Source organism: Pelobates fuscus, chromosome 7, assembly GCF_036172605.1.
Source record: "Pelobates fuscus isolate aPelFus1 chromosome 7, aPelFus1.pri, whole genome shotgun sequence".
In the NCBI taxonomy this organism is placed as follows: Eukaryota; Metazoa; Chordata; class Amphibia; order Anura; family Pelobatidae; genus Pelobates; species Pelobates fuscus.
Genome location: NC_086323.1, coordinates 58,690,818 through 58,706,194, shown reverse-complemented (window position 1 = coordinate 58,706,194; position 15,377 = coordinate 58,690,818). Strand labels below are relative to the sequence as shown.

General features: G+C 40.8%; 1 protein-coding gene across 1 annotated transcript in view; it reads right to left on the bottom strand.

Annotated features, from left to right (window-relative positions):
- Positions 1-15,377, bottom strand: part of TLCD4 (TLC domain containing 4) — a 44,715-nt gene that overhangs the window by 16,667 nt on the left and 12,671 nt on the right. Inside the window, exon 3 of the mRNA XM_063428336.1 lies at positions 2,257-2,346. Coding sequence (XP_063284406.1) covers positions 2,257-2,346 — 90 coding nt within the window. The remainder of the gene's footprint in view (positions 1-2,256; positions 2,347-15,377) is intronic.

The following is a 15,377-nucleotide window of genomic DNA, read 5'->3' as shown; positions in this document are numbered from 1 at the left end:
ATATATCATAAAGGAATAAACAGGTCAAGATTATTTCAAGACTTTAAGCAATGCAACAATTTCAACTCCAATCAAATAATATAAGATAAACCATATTATAAGTATAATGAAATCTCAAGGAATATTTGCAATTTAAACTTTAGCCCATAAACCAGGCAGCATGATTATGTGACAAAAGGGACTGGATAGGGTTTCAGAGCATTGGTATATCACCATATAAGCCAGTGCGTCCATATGTTATGAGTGAAAATACTTTTATGAGTTAGTTGAACCACAGATCTCAACATCACACATTTATTTTAGGGTGGCCAGTCAGACTTTTGTTTAAAAAGGGATTTTAATGCATATAATACATTTATCACCATGCACAAATAATTTAAAAAATAAGTTTCTGTTCCTACTGCAAATATAATATTCATAGTTTTCATATCTTCATGTTTTGGAGGCTTTTTGTTTTCATAGGGAAACTGAAAACTTGTAATATTTTAATACATTTTTCGTATATAGGTTATTGTTGTTGTAGTTTATTTCTTTAACTTATTTTCTTCTGATTCTCCCCCAAAAATGTGAATAGATCTAGATTTCAGAAAAGAGATAAACATTGTATGCCATTAAAGGGACGCCACACATATGAAGCACTGCCTGGGGAATGTCACATTTGTGAAAGTTTTTAAAAGTGTCAAGTTCAATAGAAATTATTTGGGGTCAGTGACACCTCCCTAGGTTTTCTTCCTCTTCAGTTATATCCATGGAAGTAACGGATGTAACAAACATGCACGCCTGTATTCCCCATCCTGTATTACAGATCATTGAGAAGCATTAGCAAGCCTTGCTCCAGCACAGAGGCTTCTCAATTGAGTATTGCCAAACAGACTGAAAGTTCCTTTGATTACGCTTGCAGAGTGTTTGTGAGTTAGATAAAAAACATTGTGTAGTTCACGTTCACTCAACATCCATCCATTAACCACCTACACTCAGGTTCTTAAAGGAACTCCTCAAAACTCACTACTATCAGGGTTTGTCACTTAAGTGAGAATGGTTAGGAATTCAAAGTGACTTTCTAAATGTATGGTCAAAGTAGCTGAATTGGAACCATAGCTGACTTGGAGAATTGTTCCTGCTTGTGCATATGTGCCTTAAATTTGAAATGCAATTTGAATTCCAGACAATTCTCAATTTAGTGAAAAAAAATAATGTAGGAGGTTTTTGTTTGTTCATACACACAGTAATACATTTACACAACTCAGAAAACACAGGTAGCATGCAGTTTTAAAATTTTTACCACTCAAAAGGGAAAAAAAAATGTCCCAAATTAACACTCAGTAATGATATAAATGATGAATAAGGGATGATCATGAACTTGACAAAGACCTCTGTGAAGGTCGAAACGTTGCTGCTTTCCTTGTTCCATTAAAATCTGCCTGTGGCTTTAACACTTGAGATCCAGGATATTTCCTTTTTGGCTTTACGTGTTGGGATTGCTGGTCCTGTTCCAGAGCACCGCTGGCTGCTGGGATTGAGTGCGGTTCCTACAATAATCTTTGGTACCAGTGTTATGACCAATTGTATATGAAGTTCATGATCATCCCTTATTCATTATTTATATCATTACTGAGTGTTAATTTGGGATATTATTTTTTTCCTTTTGAGTGGTAAAGCTTGACAAAGACCTCTGTGAAGGTCGAAACGTTGCTGCTTTCCTTGTTCCATTAAAATCTGCCTGCGGCTTTAACACTTGAGTGCCTGGATATTTCCCTTTTGGCATAACACTGGTACCAACTTTATTACTATTTCTTTTTTTGGGGGGAGGGGGTTTGCAGCAATTTATTCATATTAAATATAGATACCATGGCTAGGCTATTAGTCTCAAATATAGATACCATGGCTAGGTTATTAGTCTCAAATATAGATACCATGGCTTTTAAAAGCACTAAGTTTTATATTAAAACTCTATTCAATTCATATATATTGAGCCAACATAATTAAAAGAAAACCAATTCTCAATGCCATGTCTAATATTATTTCTAGAAAAGACAAGATATATTAAAGATTTACTTATGGTTCAATATGTCACAAGTGTTGATAAAGCATTTTTAAGCCAGACGACTTGATTTATTTTGGGAAGCCTGCTGCTGCCAATATTATTTGCTGATGAATAAGAGTTATAACATCATATTCCTTGTGAGAAGGTTAAATAGAACATACCTCCTGTATCTTGTTCTACAATGAAGGTGACAGGGAGACAGCACCACTTACCAAACAGGGTCAGCATTAACTGCATCATCATACACTAAAATATAGAGGCAGAAGCATCCAACCAGCAAGGCATGGAAAGTGGACACGGTCCTAAGGAAGTAAAGGTAATATCGGTTAAACTTGTAGTCAACATTTCACACTATATGGGTAACAGCTGCTAATACAAGAGTAGCCACAAATCGTGAAAGGTTCAATGTAACAAAGTGCTCATGATGTGTTTGGCATACTTGCGAACTGTCCTGGGTTTAAAGGGAGTGCCCTGAAATCACAATCCTATCTCATCATTCAGAGTTAGTTCTCTGGTATACTGAATCTGAGGATACCAAGGATTTTTTCCCAATCAGCAAAGTGCCGGCTATTGAGCTGTTAGGTGCCGCTGCACCAGGGCCCAGAGGTTCGGGATCTCAAGAATTTCATGGGGCCTTCCTGCCTCATTAGTACCTCCGGTAGTTGAAACACCGAAAAATAGCGTGGGAGATAGGGCTGCAGCCTGCACAGACACTCATTAGCCAAGCTCACCATGACCCAGGGGAGACAAGTGTGTACCGAAGGATGGAAAACTGGACTCAGAGAGAGTGTGTGTGTCTGTGTGCGTAGGTCTGTGCATGTGTGTCAATCTCTCTGTGTGTGGATCTGTGCATGTGTGTCAGTGTGAGTGTGGTTCTGGCTGTGGGTCTTCAATACACTGCATTTCACTCCTGAATTTGCTAACAGTTTAAAGGAACACTCTAATGTTAGTAACATAAAACACATATTTCTAATGTTAGAATAAATTAGGAGACATTTGGATGTACCACCCCAAAAGGAATTTAAAAACTGGCTCTACTTACATTTATTATCCCAGCACGCCAGTTTCGCTGCTGCTGCCACTACTTTTCGGTTGAGATCATCAATACAGATGATCTCAGCCAATCAAAACCTTTCCCATAGGGAAGCATTAGAGAGCTAATGCGCATGCATGGCAATCACCACAATGTACCAATCAGCATCTCTTCATAGAGATGCACTAACTCAAGGCATCTCTATAGGAAGTGTTAAACATCTCCATGCTGAGTGTGGAGACGTCAAATGGCCAATCTGCAAAGACTGCCTCTAGTGGTTGTCCGAATGACAACTAATAGAGGTGACATTAGGGATAAGTGTAAAGAGCCATTTCTCATAAACACTTTATTTGCTTCAGAACCACTAGATTAATTAAGTTGATGTGGTTTTGATGTATAGAGTGTCCCTCTAAATGTTTAACGCAAACCCTGCAATTGTTTCAGGACCCAGGGGGGTGAGGGGGTAGGAGAAGTAAGAAATAAAAGCAAGCTGACTACTAAATAATTTTGCCAAGCACCTAAAAAGCTTTTACAAATACTTGTTAACCTCTGCTGCATTCTTCCTACCAAGACATGACTACAGTTCTGTTTTTGGTGATAAAGTCAGTGTTTACAAGGCAGTCAAATAAATAAGAAGCCAGATCCATCTTGAATTGGTAGGAAATGGTTAGACAGTCTCCAAGAGTACTTCATCCCCTAAGGAATAAAAGGCAGAAATATAGCAATTCCCAATATGGGAAACATGAATGTTTTAACGCAGCCACGCACTGTGTTTTATTTTTAGACCATGAAGTATAACAGACAATCAGTTTTCACCACAATCAAAGTTATTATGACAAAACAAAAAACAAAAGCTAAGTGAGAATTCAACCAATAGTTATTTATAAAGCGACTCAAATTGGAGCTGATCTAATTCTCCTGAATATTTTTTTTATTTTTTTTAGATTTACCCATAAAATGTGACTCTTAGCTATAAAATTCCAGTGTGTACAGGAAGTGTTTAGGGAACACTTCCTGTACACACAGAGGTGTGGGTTCTGCTCCTCTCCTCTGTGGAATATGGGGCTCAGCAATTGTCAGTACTTTCAATCACAAAATAATAAGAATGAATGAATGAATGAATGAAACTAGTCACTTTTGAAGCTGGACATGTTATGGGATTTATGGGACATCTTATGGGAGGTTCTGTATCCTAATGCAGGTAGTTTAAGCCATGATTCAATGTTTAGCAAGAAAGCCTGCCAGTTGTTGTAGTACAAAAATGGCAATATTGATGGTTACAGTTTTAATATTGAATGAGCAATTAGTCCAAACTAATTTTTCATTATTTGCAGAAAAATCAGCAGACATTGAAGAAGGTCTGTTTTAAGACTGTTTATATAAACAAATGTTTTTTTTTTTTCAATTTTGAAGTCTTATTGTTGAGTAACACACTCAAAATAAAATTGTTCGTCGTGGATGACAGAACACAATCCAAACTTGCTTAGTTACAGAGAGCGGGGTAAATGCAACTTCAAATTCCCAAAAGGATGTATCAGATTTCACCAAGAAACACCAGTCAGTGAAATTGAAAGCTTAAAAAGCATTTAAGTGCTGGAGAGAAGCTTGGCCAAGAAATGTCTAATTACAAAGATCAGGAAGCCCAAAGATAAGTCACCATCCCCGCCTGTTTAGAAAACAGTGATATTACCTCAATTTCTATAAAATCTCTAACCTCGGCCACATCTGTGGGTTGCAGCATAAGCTCCAAGCAGGGCCGGCCTTAGGGGTGTGCGAGCTGTGCGGCCGCACAGGGCGCCATGGCAACAGGGGCGCCGGGCGGCCGACACAGCTCGCACTCAGTCACTCACAGGCCGGCCCGAGTCATGTGAGCAAGTCAAGTGCATTGTGCTGTGCACTTGACTTGCAAATTATGAAGAGAACAGCGGCCGGGAGAGAGAGAGGAGGTCAGGAGCATGGAGGAAGAGCATGCTCCGCCTCCACAGTCATTCGCGGAAGGATCCGCACAGTGTGAGGGAGGAGGTCAGTGCTGGTATCAAGGTCGGCAGACTGGGACACTGTCAGGAGGGTCCAGGGAGCAGCAAGATTTAATGTGAGTCTGATTATTCTTGTTGTAACTATTGTTTTTCTTTTATTAAATAGATTGTTGTTTTTGTGTGTGGGGGGTTTGCAGAACAGGAGCAGAGGTTTTCAGGCTGGGATTTTGGGGAAGGGGTTTTGTAGAAGGGGAGGGGTTTTGGTTTAGGGAGGAGCAGAGGTTTTATAGAAGGGGTTAGGGTTTTCGTGTAGGGAAGGGGTTTTGTAGAAGAGGGGGCAGGCATTTTTTGGTGAAGTGGCAGGGGAAAGGATTTTGTGGAGGGGGCATGGGTTTTGTTGAAGGGGGAGCAGGGGGTTTGTAGAGGGAACAGGAGCTTAGTATAAGGGGAGCAGGGGCTTAGTATAAGGGGGCAGGGGTTTAGTATAAGGGGGCAGGGGTTTAGTATAAGGGGACAGGGGTTTAGTATAAGGGGGGCAGGGGTTTAGTAGAAAAGGAGCAGGGGTTTAGTATAAGGGAGCAGGGGTTTAGTATAAGGGAGCAGGGGTTTAGTATAAGGGGGCAGGGGTTTAGTATAAGGTGGGCAGGGGTTTAGTATAAGGGGGTCAGGGGTTTAGTAGAAGGGGAGCAGGGGTTTAGTAGAAGGGGAGCAGGGGTTTAGTAGAAGGGGAGCAGGGGTTTAGTAGAAGGGGAGCAGGGGTTTAGTATAAGGGGGCAGGGGTTTAGTATAAGGGGGCAGGGGTTTAGTATAAGGGGGCAGGGGTTTAGTATAAGGGGGCAGGGGTTTAGTATAAGGGGGCAGGGGTTTAGTATAAGGGGGCAGGGGTTTAGTATAAGGGGCAGGGGTTTAGTATAAGGGGAGCAGGGGTTTAGTAGAAGGGGAGCAGAGGTTTATGTAGAATGAGTACAGGGCTTTTGTAGAGGGTGGCAGTGGTTTTGGTGGAGGGGGAAGGTTTTAGTGGTATTATGTGTACATTGCTGTATAGTTGATATATATAATGATAGCATGTGTTTTGTTAAGGGGGAGAAAAAACTTTGTAGAAGGGTGGGCAGGGGTTGTATTAAAGGGAGAGCAGGGGTTTTGTAGACGGGGCAGGTGTTTTGTAAAAAGGAGGGCAGGGTTTTTGTAGAAAGGGAGGCGGGGGTTTTGTGGAAGGGTTTTGTAGTAGGCGGAACAGGGCTATTGTAGAAGGGGCAGAGGTTTTGCTGAAGGGGGGGGGGGGGGGCGCCATATGTTGGGTTCGCACAGGGCGTCTGATCACCTAAGGCCGGCCCTGGCTCCAAGCTTCCTTTAAAGCAGCTTTTTCAAAGCTGGCAGGTGAAATCAAGACAGACATATGAGCTATGGTAGAGCATACTGCACACCTTGAAGAAGAGACTGAAACTCACAACTCCCTAACGGACACGTATAACACTATGGAAAAAACAAACAAACCTACAAGCCTTAGAAGAGAAAATGTCAGACCATGAGGTCCACGATCACCGCAGTAATAAAGGAATCAGAGGTATACTGGAGAAGACAATGCCACAAGAGCTTCCCGAAATAGATTATACAGTATTTTAACATTCTAGTGCCAGACCAGGAAGAGAAAGACATATTTACTAGATCACAAACACGGATTACCCAAACCCAAACATCTCCCTGCTTTACTCCAAGGGATATAATCCAAAAGGTTAATTATTATGCCTCTAGATCTACCAAAGTTCTGACAGGATACCTAGATGACACCCAACTATACTTTGATCTCTCTCCATACACCATGGCAAAGAGGAAAGACTTTGCACACACAACCAAAGCACTGCTTCAATCACAGTTTCTCCAGTAGGGCTTCCTAATCAGGATTACGGTCAAGAGAAATGGAGTGGACAAAGTTATCCTCACTCCACAAGTAGGAAGTAAATTACTCCCAACAATGGAACACAGCAGTAGACCCTAAGGCTCCTAATAGCATTTCCTCAAAAAGATCTCCTGTACCTACTGGCTGGCCGAAGCAGCTGCTTAAAAGTGGTTGCCATACCGTAATGATAAGGGCATCAATATGTTGGGTAAATTGAATGGAAATCAGGCACTACAGGTTAGGGCATCATACCCGTTGCGTGAACAGGGATAAACATGGCATAGATTTGCCTACAAATGCCGACAATTCTCATTTAACTCATTAAATATCTACCTAATTTCCCACTCGATTTGGTGCACCGCCAACACCAGGGCTGCAGGCTATGGCGAAGCACCAACTATGTTCCTGGCAATAATAATTTTAAGACCATGAGTCATTTCCCTGCTTAAGGCTATATGGGCCTTCTAGTTCTCGTAAATCTTTATGCTGAAGATATTTGGCAAGTTTAAACGATATCCTCTACATAGTTATTTATTGTTTTTTGTTTGGAATTATTTTTCACAAATTCCAACTTTACAAACCTGTTACATGCAACTGGGAATAAGGATTGAACAAATAAGGCATTACAAATTGATAATGTCATATGGCATTACAAATTGATAATATGGGCCTGGCATTATGTATCGCTGGGGACTGGGAAGGCAGGTTGTACAATTGTTATTATGATAAATGTGTTAAAATATCTGATGATATTTCGAGAGAGAAAAGCGAATTACATTCAAGGTGTCAGTAAAGAGGGGAAGAAATGTACAGGAGAAGGACCGGGCATATGGGATGGAACCCCATTGTATGAAACCACACTACAAGCTAGGGATGCACCGAAATTACGGCTGCCAAAATTTAGGCCGAAAATGGGCCTAGCCCATTTCGGCCAAAAATTGGTTAAATCTGCCGAAAATTACATCCCACCCCACATTACCCTTAAAAGACAAAATGACAGCACTGTTATTTAGACTGCACCTTCACAAACTGTCAGAGACATGCAAGGGAGGGTTGTTGCTGTAAATGTATCTGCCATTCCTTTGAGAGTCAGCGCTCTTGCAAATAAATCCTGCCCCCCCTGGCACAAAGCACTTCACCAGCACAGAACACCCAGCCAATGCCCCGCACACCGAGTACAAGTCACCTAGTTCAAACCGTGCGGGGCGCCCCTTGTTGAAGCCACGTCCATCACCACAGGCCCGCCAGCCGCTCCCTATCCTCGAGCTGTCAGAAGCTGAACCATGGCGCATCAGACCGGGATCCATGGTACAACCCGCTCTCTGTATCCTCTGTGTCCCCCCCTCCCCGACTGCCGACCATAGCTAGCTCAACATAGGGATAGGGATAAATTGCTGTACTGAGACAAGCACTGCTCTTCCAACAGACACCTAGAGCTATATACAAAGTGCTGTCCATGTATAGACAGTGTCTATAGCTATATATACAGCTAGCTCTCTATCAATAGCTATAGATATATATACAGTTCTCCATCTATAGACCATGCCTATAGCTATATACAGATTCCTATATATCCAGCTACAGACTGCACCATATACATGATCATCTACAGAGAGCTGTCTGTATATAGATTTCTACTGACTGAGCCCCTCTCCCAGAGCCTGCTCACTGTATACCTACAGGTAGGTGTATATAGAGAGCTGTCTGTACATGGAAATCTATAGGTAGCTGTCCATATATAGGAAGTTATCTCTCTCTCTCTCTCTCTACACATATACATCTACAGACACCCTCTGCCAGACTGCTCAGTGTACAGCTGTAAGTTGCAGTCCCTATATAGACAGCTCTCTCTATATTTATCTACTGACCCTCAGCTGTCTAAATATGTACAATGTTTTTCTCTCTACACACACACACACTGTATTTTTCATATATATGCATCTACAGAGACTCATTGTACACTTGTAGGAAACTATATGAAGTTTTCTATACATATGAAGGTGTCTTAGAGCCTCACTTTCACCGCAAGATCACAGGATCCTCCATAGACGATGTTTTTTTCTATTCAGCCGGCAGGAATGGCAAAACTTGACAGAGGTAGGTCTGCCTTTTGTCAGGCGTAGATAACATACTAATGCATAGTCCCTTTTTTGTCTAAGTATATCTGTTGACTGTGTACAGTCTACGTAAGTAATTGATAAATATTTTATTTTTATGAAATCATAATTTTGCAGGGGGAGGGTGTTACAGATCAGTTTTAAATAGGTGCCATAGCTATATTAGCATATTTCTAGGTAAAATTATAGAAAAAAAAACTATTTTAAAATCATTTGGGGGGAAAAAGTCATTTTCGGTCTCGGTTTTCGGCCAAGGGCATCCTAAATTTTCATTTCGGTGCATCCCTACTACAAGCCATGATTACTGTTCAGTGGCATACGAACAACACCTGGTTTCATTGGGATTAAATATATTTTTTAATATATTTTCTATGAATGTCAAATGGCTTAATTGTCCTCACAAAAGGAGAATGGTGCTAGCTAAAGCCAAAAGTCATCAGGGCTCATACCACGTTTTACCCAAGCTTCAGAACCAAAAAACAAAGAGGGTTCCATCCTGATCAGTAAACAGATAGAATATTTGTTAGTGCACAAAATAGGGGCTAAGGAATGTAGATATCTAATTGTACAATGTTATCTCAATAAAATGCCTTACACTCTTGTTAACATTTATGGTCAACATGAGTAACAACCTCAATTTGTAACTCAAATATTTTCTTTAGTGCCCAAGTTTCAGTTTAGGGAGGTAATAATTGGAGGGGACACTAATTTTCTCATAGACCACAAACTAGACTCCTTCTTCTCTAACACAGTTACTCATCATACCACCAGCTCTAGACAGAAAGTCATCACACAAATTGGTAATAATCGTAATAAAAATGTATTGACCCATGGAGAAAATATCATACATTCATGGACTATTCATGCTTCTCTTCAGTTTAGATAACCTACAGCATTCAAGAATAGATCAACTTTTCATACATACCTTCCTGCTACCAAAAATTCAAGCTGTATCGATTCTAATTATATCATGGTAAGACCATGCACCTATCGTGCTGACGATAACTGAAGCATTTAACAGAAAGGGGTCAGGGTCATGGAGACTATTGTGCAACTTTGTTTACACTATATACTACACCTGGTAGTATTTAGTGTATAACATTGATTAACACAATGTGGCTTGCACATAAAGTCTATATCAGAAAGGTATTCATAAAAGATGCTATGCTAAAAAAAAACAACGCTTGAAACAATGTACTACAATATTGAAAAACTACTAATTTAATCCATAGTAAACATAACCCGCCCCAGAATACTCAATTAGTTTTGCTCCAATAAATACTATTAGATCTAGAGCTATCCAAGACGGCCTACTTATTGACACTATATAAACAAATACTTTGCCAATGAAAACAAAATAGGGGCTATACTAGTCTCTAAACTTGAGGAAAGGGATTTCACATCGAAAATCGCTTAGCTGATGACCTCGAACAACACAAAAAAATTCATATATACAAACAATAGTGGATAAATACGCAGAATATTAAAGTTCATTATATAATTAAAACAAAGTCCCTAACTGCACACATCCAGACAATCCATTAAGGTCTTTTTAGATACATTACGGTTACCTACCCTTACTCTAGAGAATATAGACCAGTGGGACTCAACCTTTTTCTACCTACTGCCCACTAATGAATCTTTCTTGATGGAAAAAATTTCCTTACCGCCCACCAGTTTTCATGCAAGTGCAAAATATTTTTAAGAAAGGAGGGTGTTTTAAAAAAAAAATAAATGTACGTACAATTATCTTTTTATTTCTACTTTATGCATGTTTATAATGTTTTTCTAAAGTTTAATGAGAAAAAAATAAAGTAAATTGAAATTACCTTTACTAGTGGTTGATGTTGCGAGACTAAATATTTGATATCTGGTTCTATTTTCGTAAGGAACAAACGAAGGTCTCCTCTTTCGGTGATATTCAGACGACTTCTTTGTTTGCTCATAATATGATTTCTCATCTGTGCATCAGTTCCCCTCCTCAATTCCCCTCCCCACCTTTTTTCCCCCTTTTTTCCATTTTTTAACCTACCTTATAGCAATGCCCAGTAGGAAGGCTGAGCTAGGTAGCCCACTTACTATTACTTTCTATAGCCCACTATAACAGACAGGCACACATACATACAGACACACATACATACACACATACATACAAACAGACAGGCACACATGCATACAAACACACACAGACATGCACACTGCACACATACATACAAAGACACAAGACACACATACATAATACACACATACAACACATTCAAAGACAAGACACACATACATACACACACACATATATATATATATATATATACAGACAGACACACACACACACACACACACAAAAGACATACAAACAAAGACACATACATAAGACACATACACACACATACAGACACACACAAAACATGCATACAAAGACACATACATACAAAGACACACACACAAGACATACCCACTATGACTCCCTCCTCCTTCCTCCCACGCAGTCTGTGTGTGTTAGCTGGGAGGAGTGACGTGCAGGGGTGCAAGGGACATTGCACCCAAACCACTTCCATTAGCTGAAATAGTATGGGTGCCTTCAGTGTCCCTTTAATAACATCAAGATTCTATTAATACAAGCAAAAATTATATATATTTTGACTTCTACTCATAGCTATACTAGCCTCATAATGTAAAGCTCTACAAACATTTTGCTTAGAGTACATCTGGGAAGGCCATAAAGGATGATTACCAGTTTTGTTTTTTCAAAAAAAATGTTTTTACTCTATATCACAAGGCATCAATCTTGCAGGCTGTAGTCTCATTCCATGTCCCTAGAGACATGACTGGGAGGACAACCAACTCCAACCAGATTCATTGCAAGACACTCTTTGAATCCCAAAACAAAGGAGACAAGCAAATGCAATGTTATTTTCCACCACAGGGGGTGGGACCTATTAAAGGGACTCTCCAGGCAGCCGTTTTTACTCACTTGGTTCCAGCGTTGGGAGCCTCGTGAAGCCGCGCCCCCTATTTCATCAAAATGACGAAATAGGCGGGTGCGAGCAGGAAACAATCAGACGCTTCCATTCGGAAGCGCCATTGCTCCCTTGTGCGCATGCGCGGATTCGCTGCACATGCGCACATACTTCATAGGGCGGCATTCATGCCGCCCTATGAAGTCCTGAGTAGTGATGTCCCGAACAGTTCGCCGGCGAACATAGCGTGTTCGGTCCGCCCCCTATTCGTAATCATTGAGTAAACTTTGACCCTGTACCTCACAGTCAGCAGACACATTTCAGCCAATCAGCAGCAGACCCTCCCTCCTCCATGACGAATAGGGGGCGGACCGAACATCGCGCGTGTTCGCAACCGCGAACACGCTATGTTCGCAGGCGAACGGTTCCCGGCTAACTGTTCAAGACATCACTAGTCTTGAGCGCACTAGCGCGCATGCGCGCGGTGTGTGCGGCCGCGAGCTGAGCTGACTGACAGCTCAGCTCACGGTCTTTGCCCACCCCCTCTCCTCTGCTGACAGGAAGGAGAGAGAAGGCGCGCACACAGTGCCTTCTCTCTCCTGCACACGTCAGACGTATTTTAATATGTCTGACGTGTACATGGCCTTTTTAGGGCCATACATGATAGGAAGTCCCTCTGGTGGCCGTCTGAGTGACGACCACTGGAGGTATTCCTATCAATCAATGTAAACACTGTATTTTCTCTAAAAATACAGTGTTTACATTAGATTGCCTGCAGGGAGCTATAGATCTCACCCGAACAACTACATTAAGCTGTAGTTGTTCAGGGGACTATAGTGTCCCTTTAAGGTATGGGACCAGTTCCTCCACTCGATAGAATTAAATAAACAATACCTACCAGAACCCCCTATAACAGCATTAATGACAAAATGTGCATGTCTATCCCTACAGAAATGGAAGGGAGCAGGTTGTAGCGGTACTTACCTTATCCGGGGGGTGGCAGAGGTCCTCTATTCCCGCGCGCGGCTCGTTCAATGTTCTGACGAAGGTGGGCATTGACCGCAAGATGCGGTCACGTGTCCCGCCTAGCTCTAAGAGCGCGCCGTATGTCTCGGGCACGCTCATAAAGGGACAGTGGGAGCCGAAATTTAAAACGGTCTCCCATTGGCCCCTGTCATCCCACATTCCCCATACACTCACCATTTGGGGGCGTGGATATGACAGGGGCCAATCAAATTAAATACTAGGGTATTTATACTTACCTCTCCCTTAACTCCCTGCCCTATCGTGTTTTCTGTTTCAGTTCCCTTTAGCGCTTGTTATGTTCAGTTGTGATTTTTTCGTACTTGACCTTGGCTTTGTATCTTACTCCGTTTATCTCTTTATCCCTGTTTGTACTGTTTGCCGGCTTACTGATTCCTGTGTACCAGATCTTGGCTCGTTCTTGTTTTCGCTGTCTCTTTGTACTCTTGACCTCGGATCGTTCCTGACTCTGTATATCTCTCCTCTACGTCTAGTCCGGCCATTCTAAGGTCCGGTAAGACGTATCTCTGCTCTATTTTGTCAATTGTTGGATTAAATCTTGCGAGTTGGGGTAAACTACCGTGACACAGGTATTACTTCGAGCAAACAACTCATCTCTCGGGGGATGTGATCCCATTTTAACAAGTGCAACTACAATATAAATTGCATTCTAGTTACATATTCCCATATCTACAAATGAAAAGCATAGTGACATCTATGGTTAACACATCAACTGGGGAGGTAGCATAATTCAAACCTAATTTTAAATAGTCATAGATAGATGTGAAAATGACCCACAGAAAGCAAAAACATCTTTTATTTTAAACCTCTTTTATAAAGCTCTAGAGGACGGAATACGAGACAAGACTTTATGGACAAATGAAATGCAGAGTGTGAGATAAACGTATCCAATAGAGAATTAATAGAATCCTTAAACATTCTTATGGGGATAACACATTGTTACCATCATATAGAAGCACATCATTTGCACAAAATCTACCCGTTGGCTTCTCCCTTTTGTTGAAGATGTGGCACATAGGTGGGAACGATATTACACATATGGTGGAACGCACTAATATTACTTCATTCTAGAAAATGGTGCAGGACCTGCTTAAAGCGGTTTCTATCCAATGATTGCCCGTTAGTCCTTCTACTTACCTCCTGCTTCTATTGCCAGACTCCCTGACGTTTCAATCTAGAGCCCTGGCCTCTCATGTTCTCTTAGCAGCACAAAGAGAAATAACTCTCAGCCTCAACATATTTCAACTAAACATTTGAATGTACTTGATTAGAGTCTATTCATCAGAGTCAAATTAGAAAGGGCCTGGAAGTCATGGCGGCAATTTTGGAACAGGAGCCAGAAAACACTGGAGACCTCCTAACATAGCTAGAATACTACAGTATTACAGACTATTTATGAAATGGGACACAAGATAATTAAACCACGAGATATGTATTTAAGTTCCACACTCTTTTGTTCGTTTGTTTATTTTTGTTGATTTGTTCATTTACGTTAACTTCTGTCCAGTTTTGTTTTCCAAATGGACTGTAATATTGCATTGACATGCATGTTGACAAAATCTCAATAAAGTACAAATACAAATATTTTTTAAAAAGTCATATCTCTGACTGGCCAATAAAAAGATATGATTAAGCTGGTCAAAGGAACACAGACAGTGGGCAGAGGAAGATTGGATTGAATTGTTCAGATCACAAAAATGAACATCCTTGAGACGCAAAACAAATGAAAATATGCTGGTGGAGTGGTTGTTGCCATCCGTCAAGCCTGCTGGAGGCAATGTGATGTTCTGGGGGTTCTTTGGTAGTGGCAAAGTGGGAGATTAGTACAGGGTAAAAAGGATCTTAAAAAAAGGAAGGCTATCACTCCATTTTGCAATGTTATGCCATATCCTGTGGATGGTGCTTGCTTGGTGACGATTTCCTCCTGCACACGGAGGATTCTTTGACGAAAGCAAAATTTGAAGGATACAATTATTATTTCACTATACAGTATATTGTGGGCCACATGCACGCACAATTGTACCCTCTCACAATGGCAAGTGTTGGCATCCAAAATGCCCATGTTTTTAATGTACTGTACAAATGAAAATAGTTCCCTCGCCTAATATGGTTTATAGCACACCTGTCATGGGTGGAGTTTTTATAAAATAAAAATCTTGTAGTGCTTTCTATGAATTTTGTGTGCTATAAAGTTACAATTAAAAGGTCACTCAAATCACCAATATAACTCTGTATAATGGCAACATTTACAGCACATAGAGTATCCTGCTTCATTTCATTTCTAGGATTGACTTATAAAATGTAGCAAT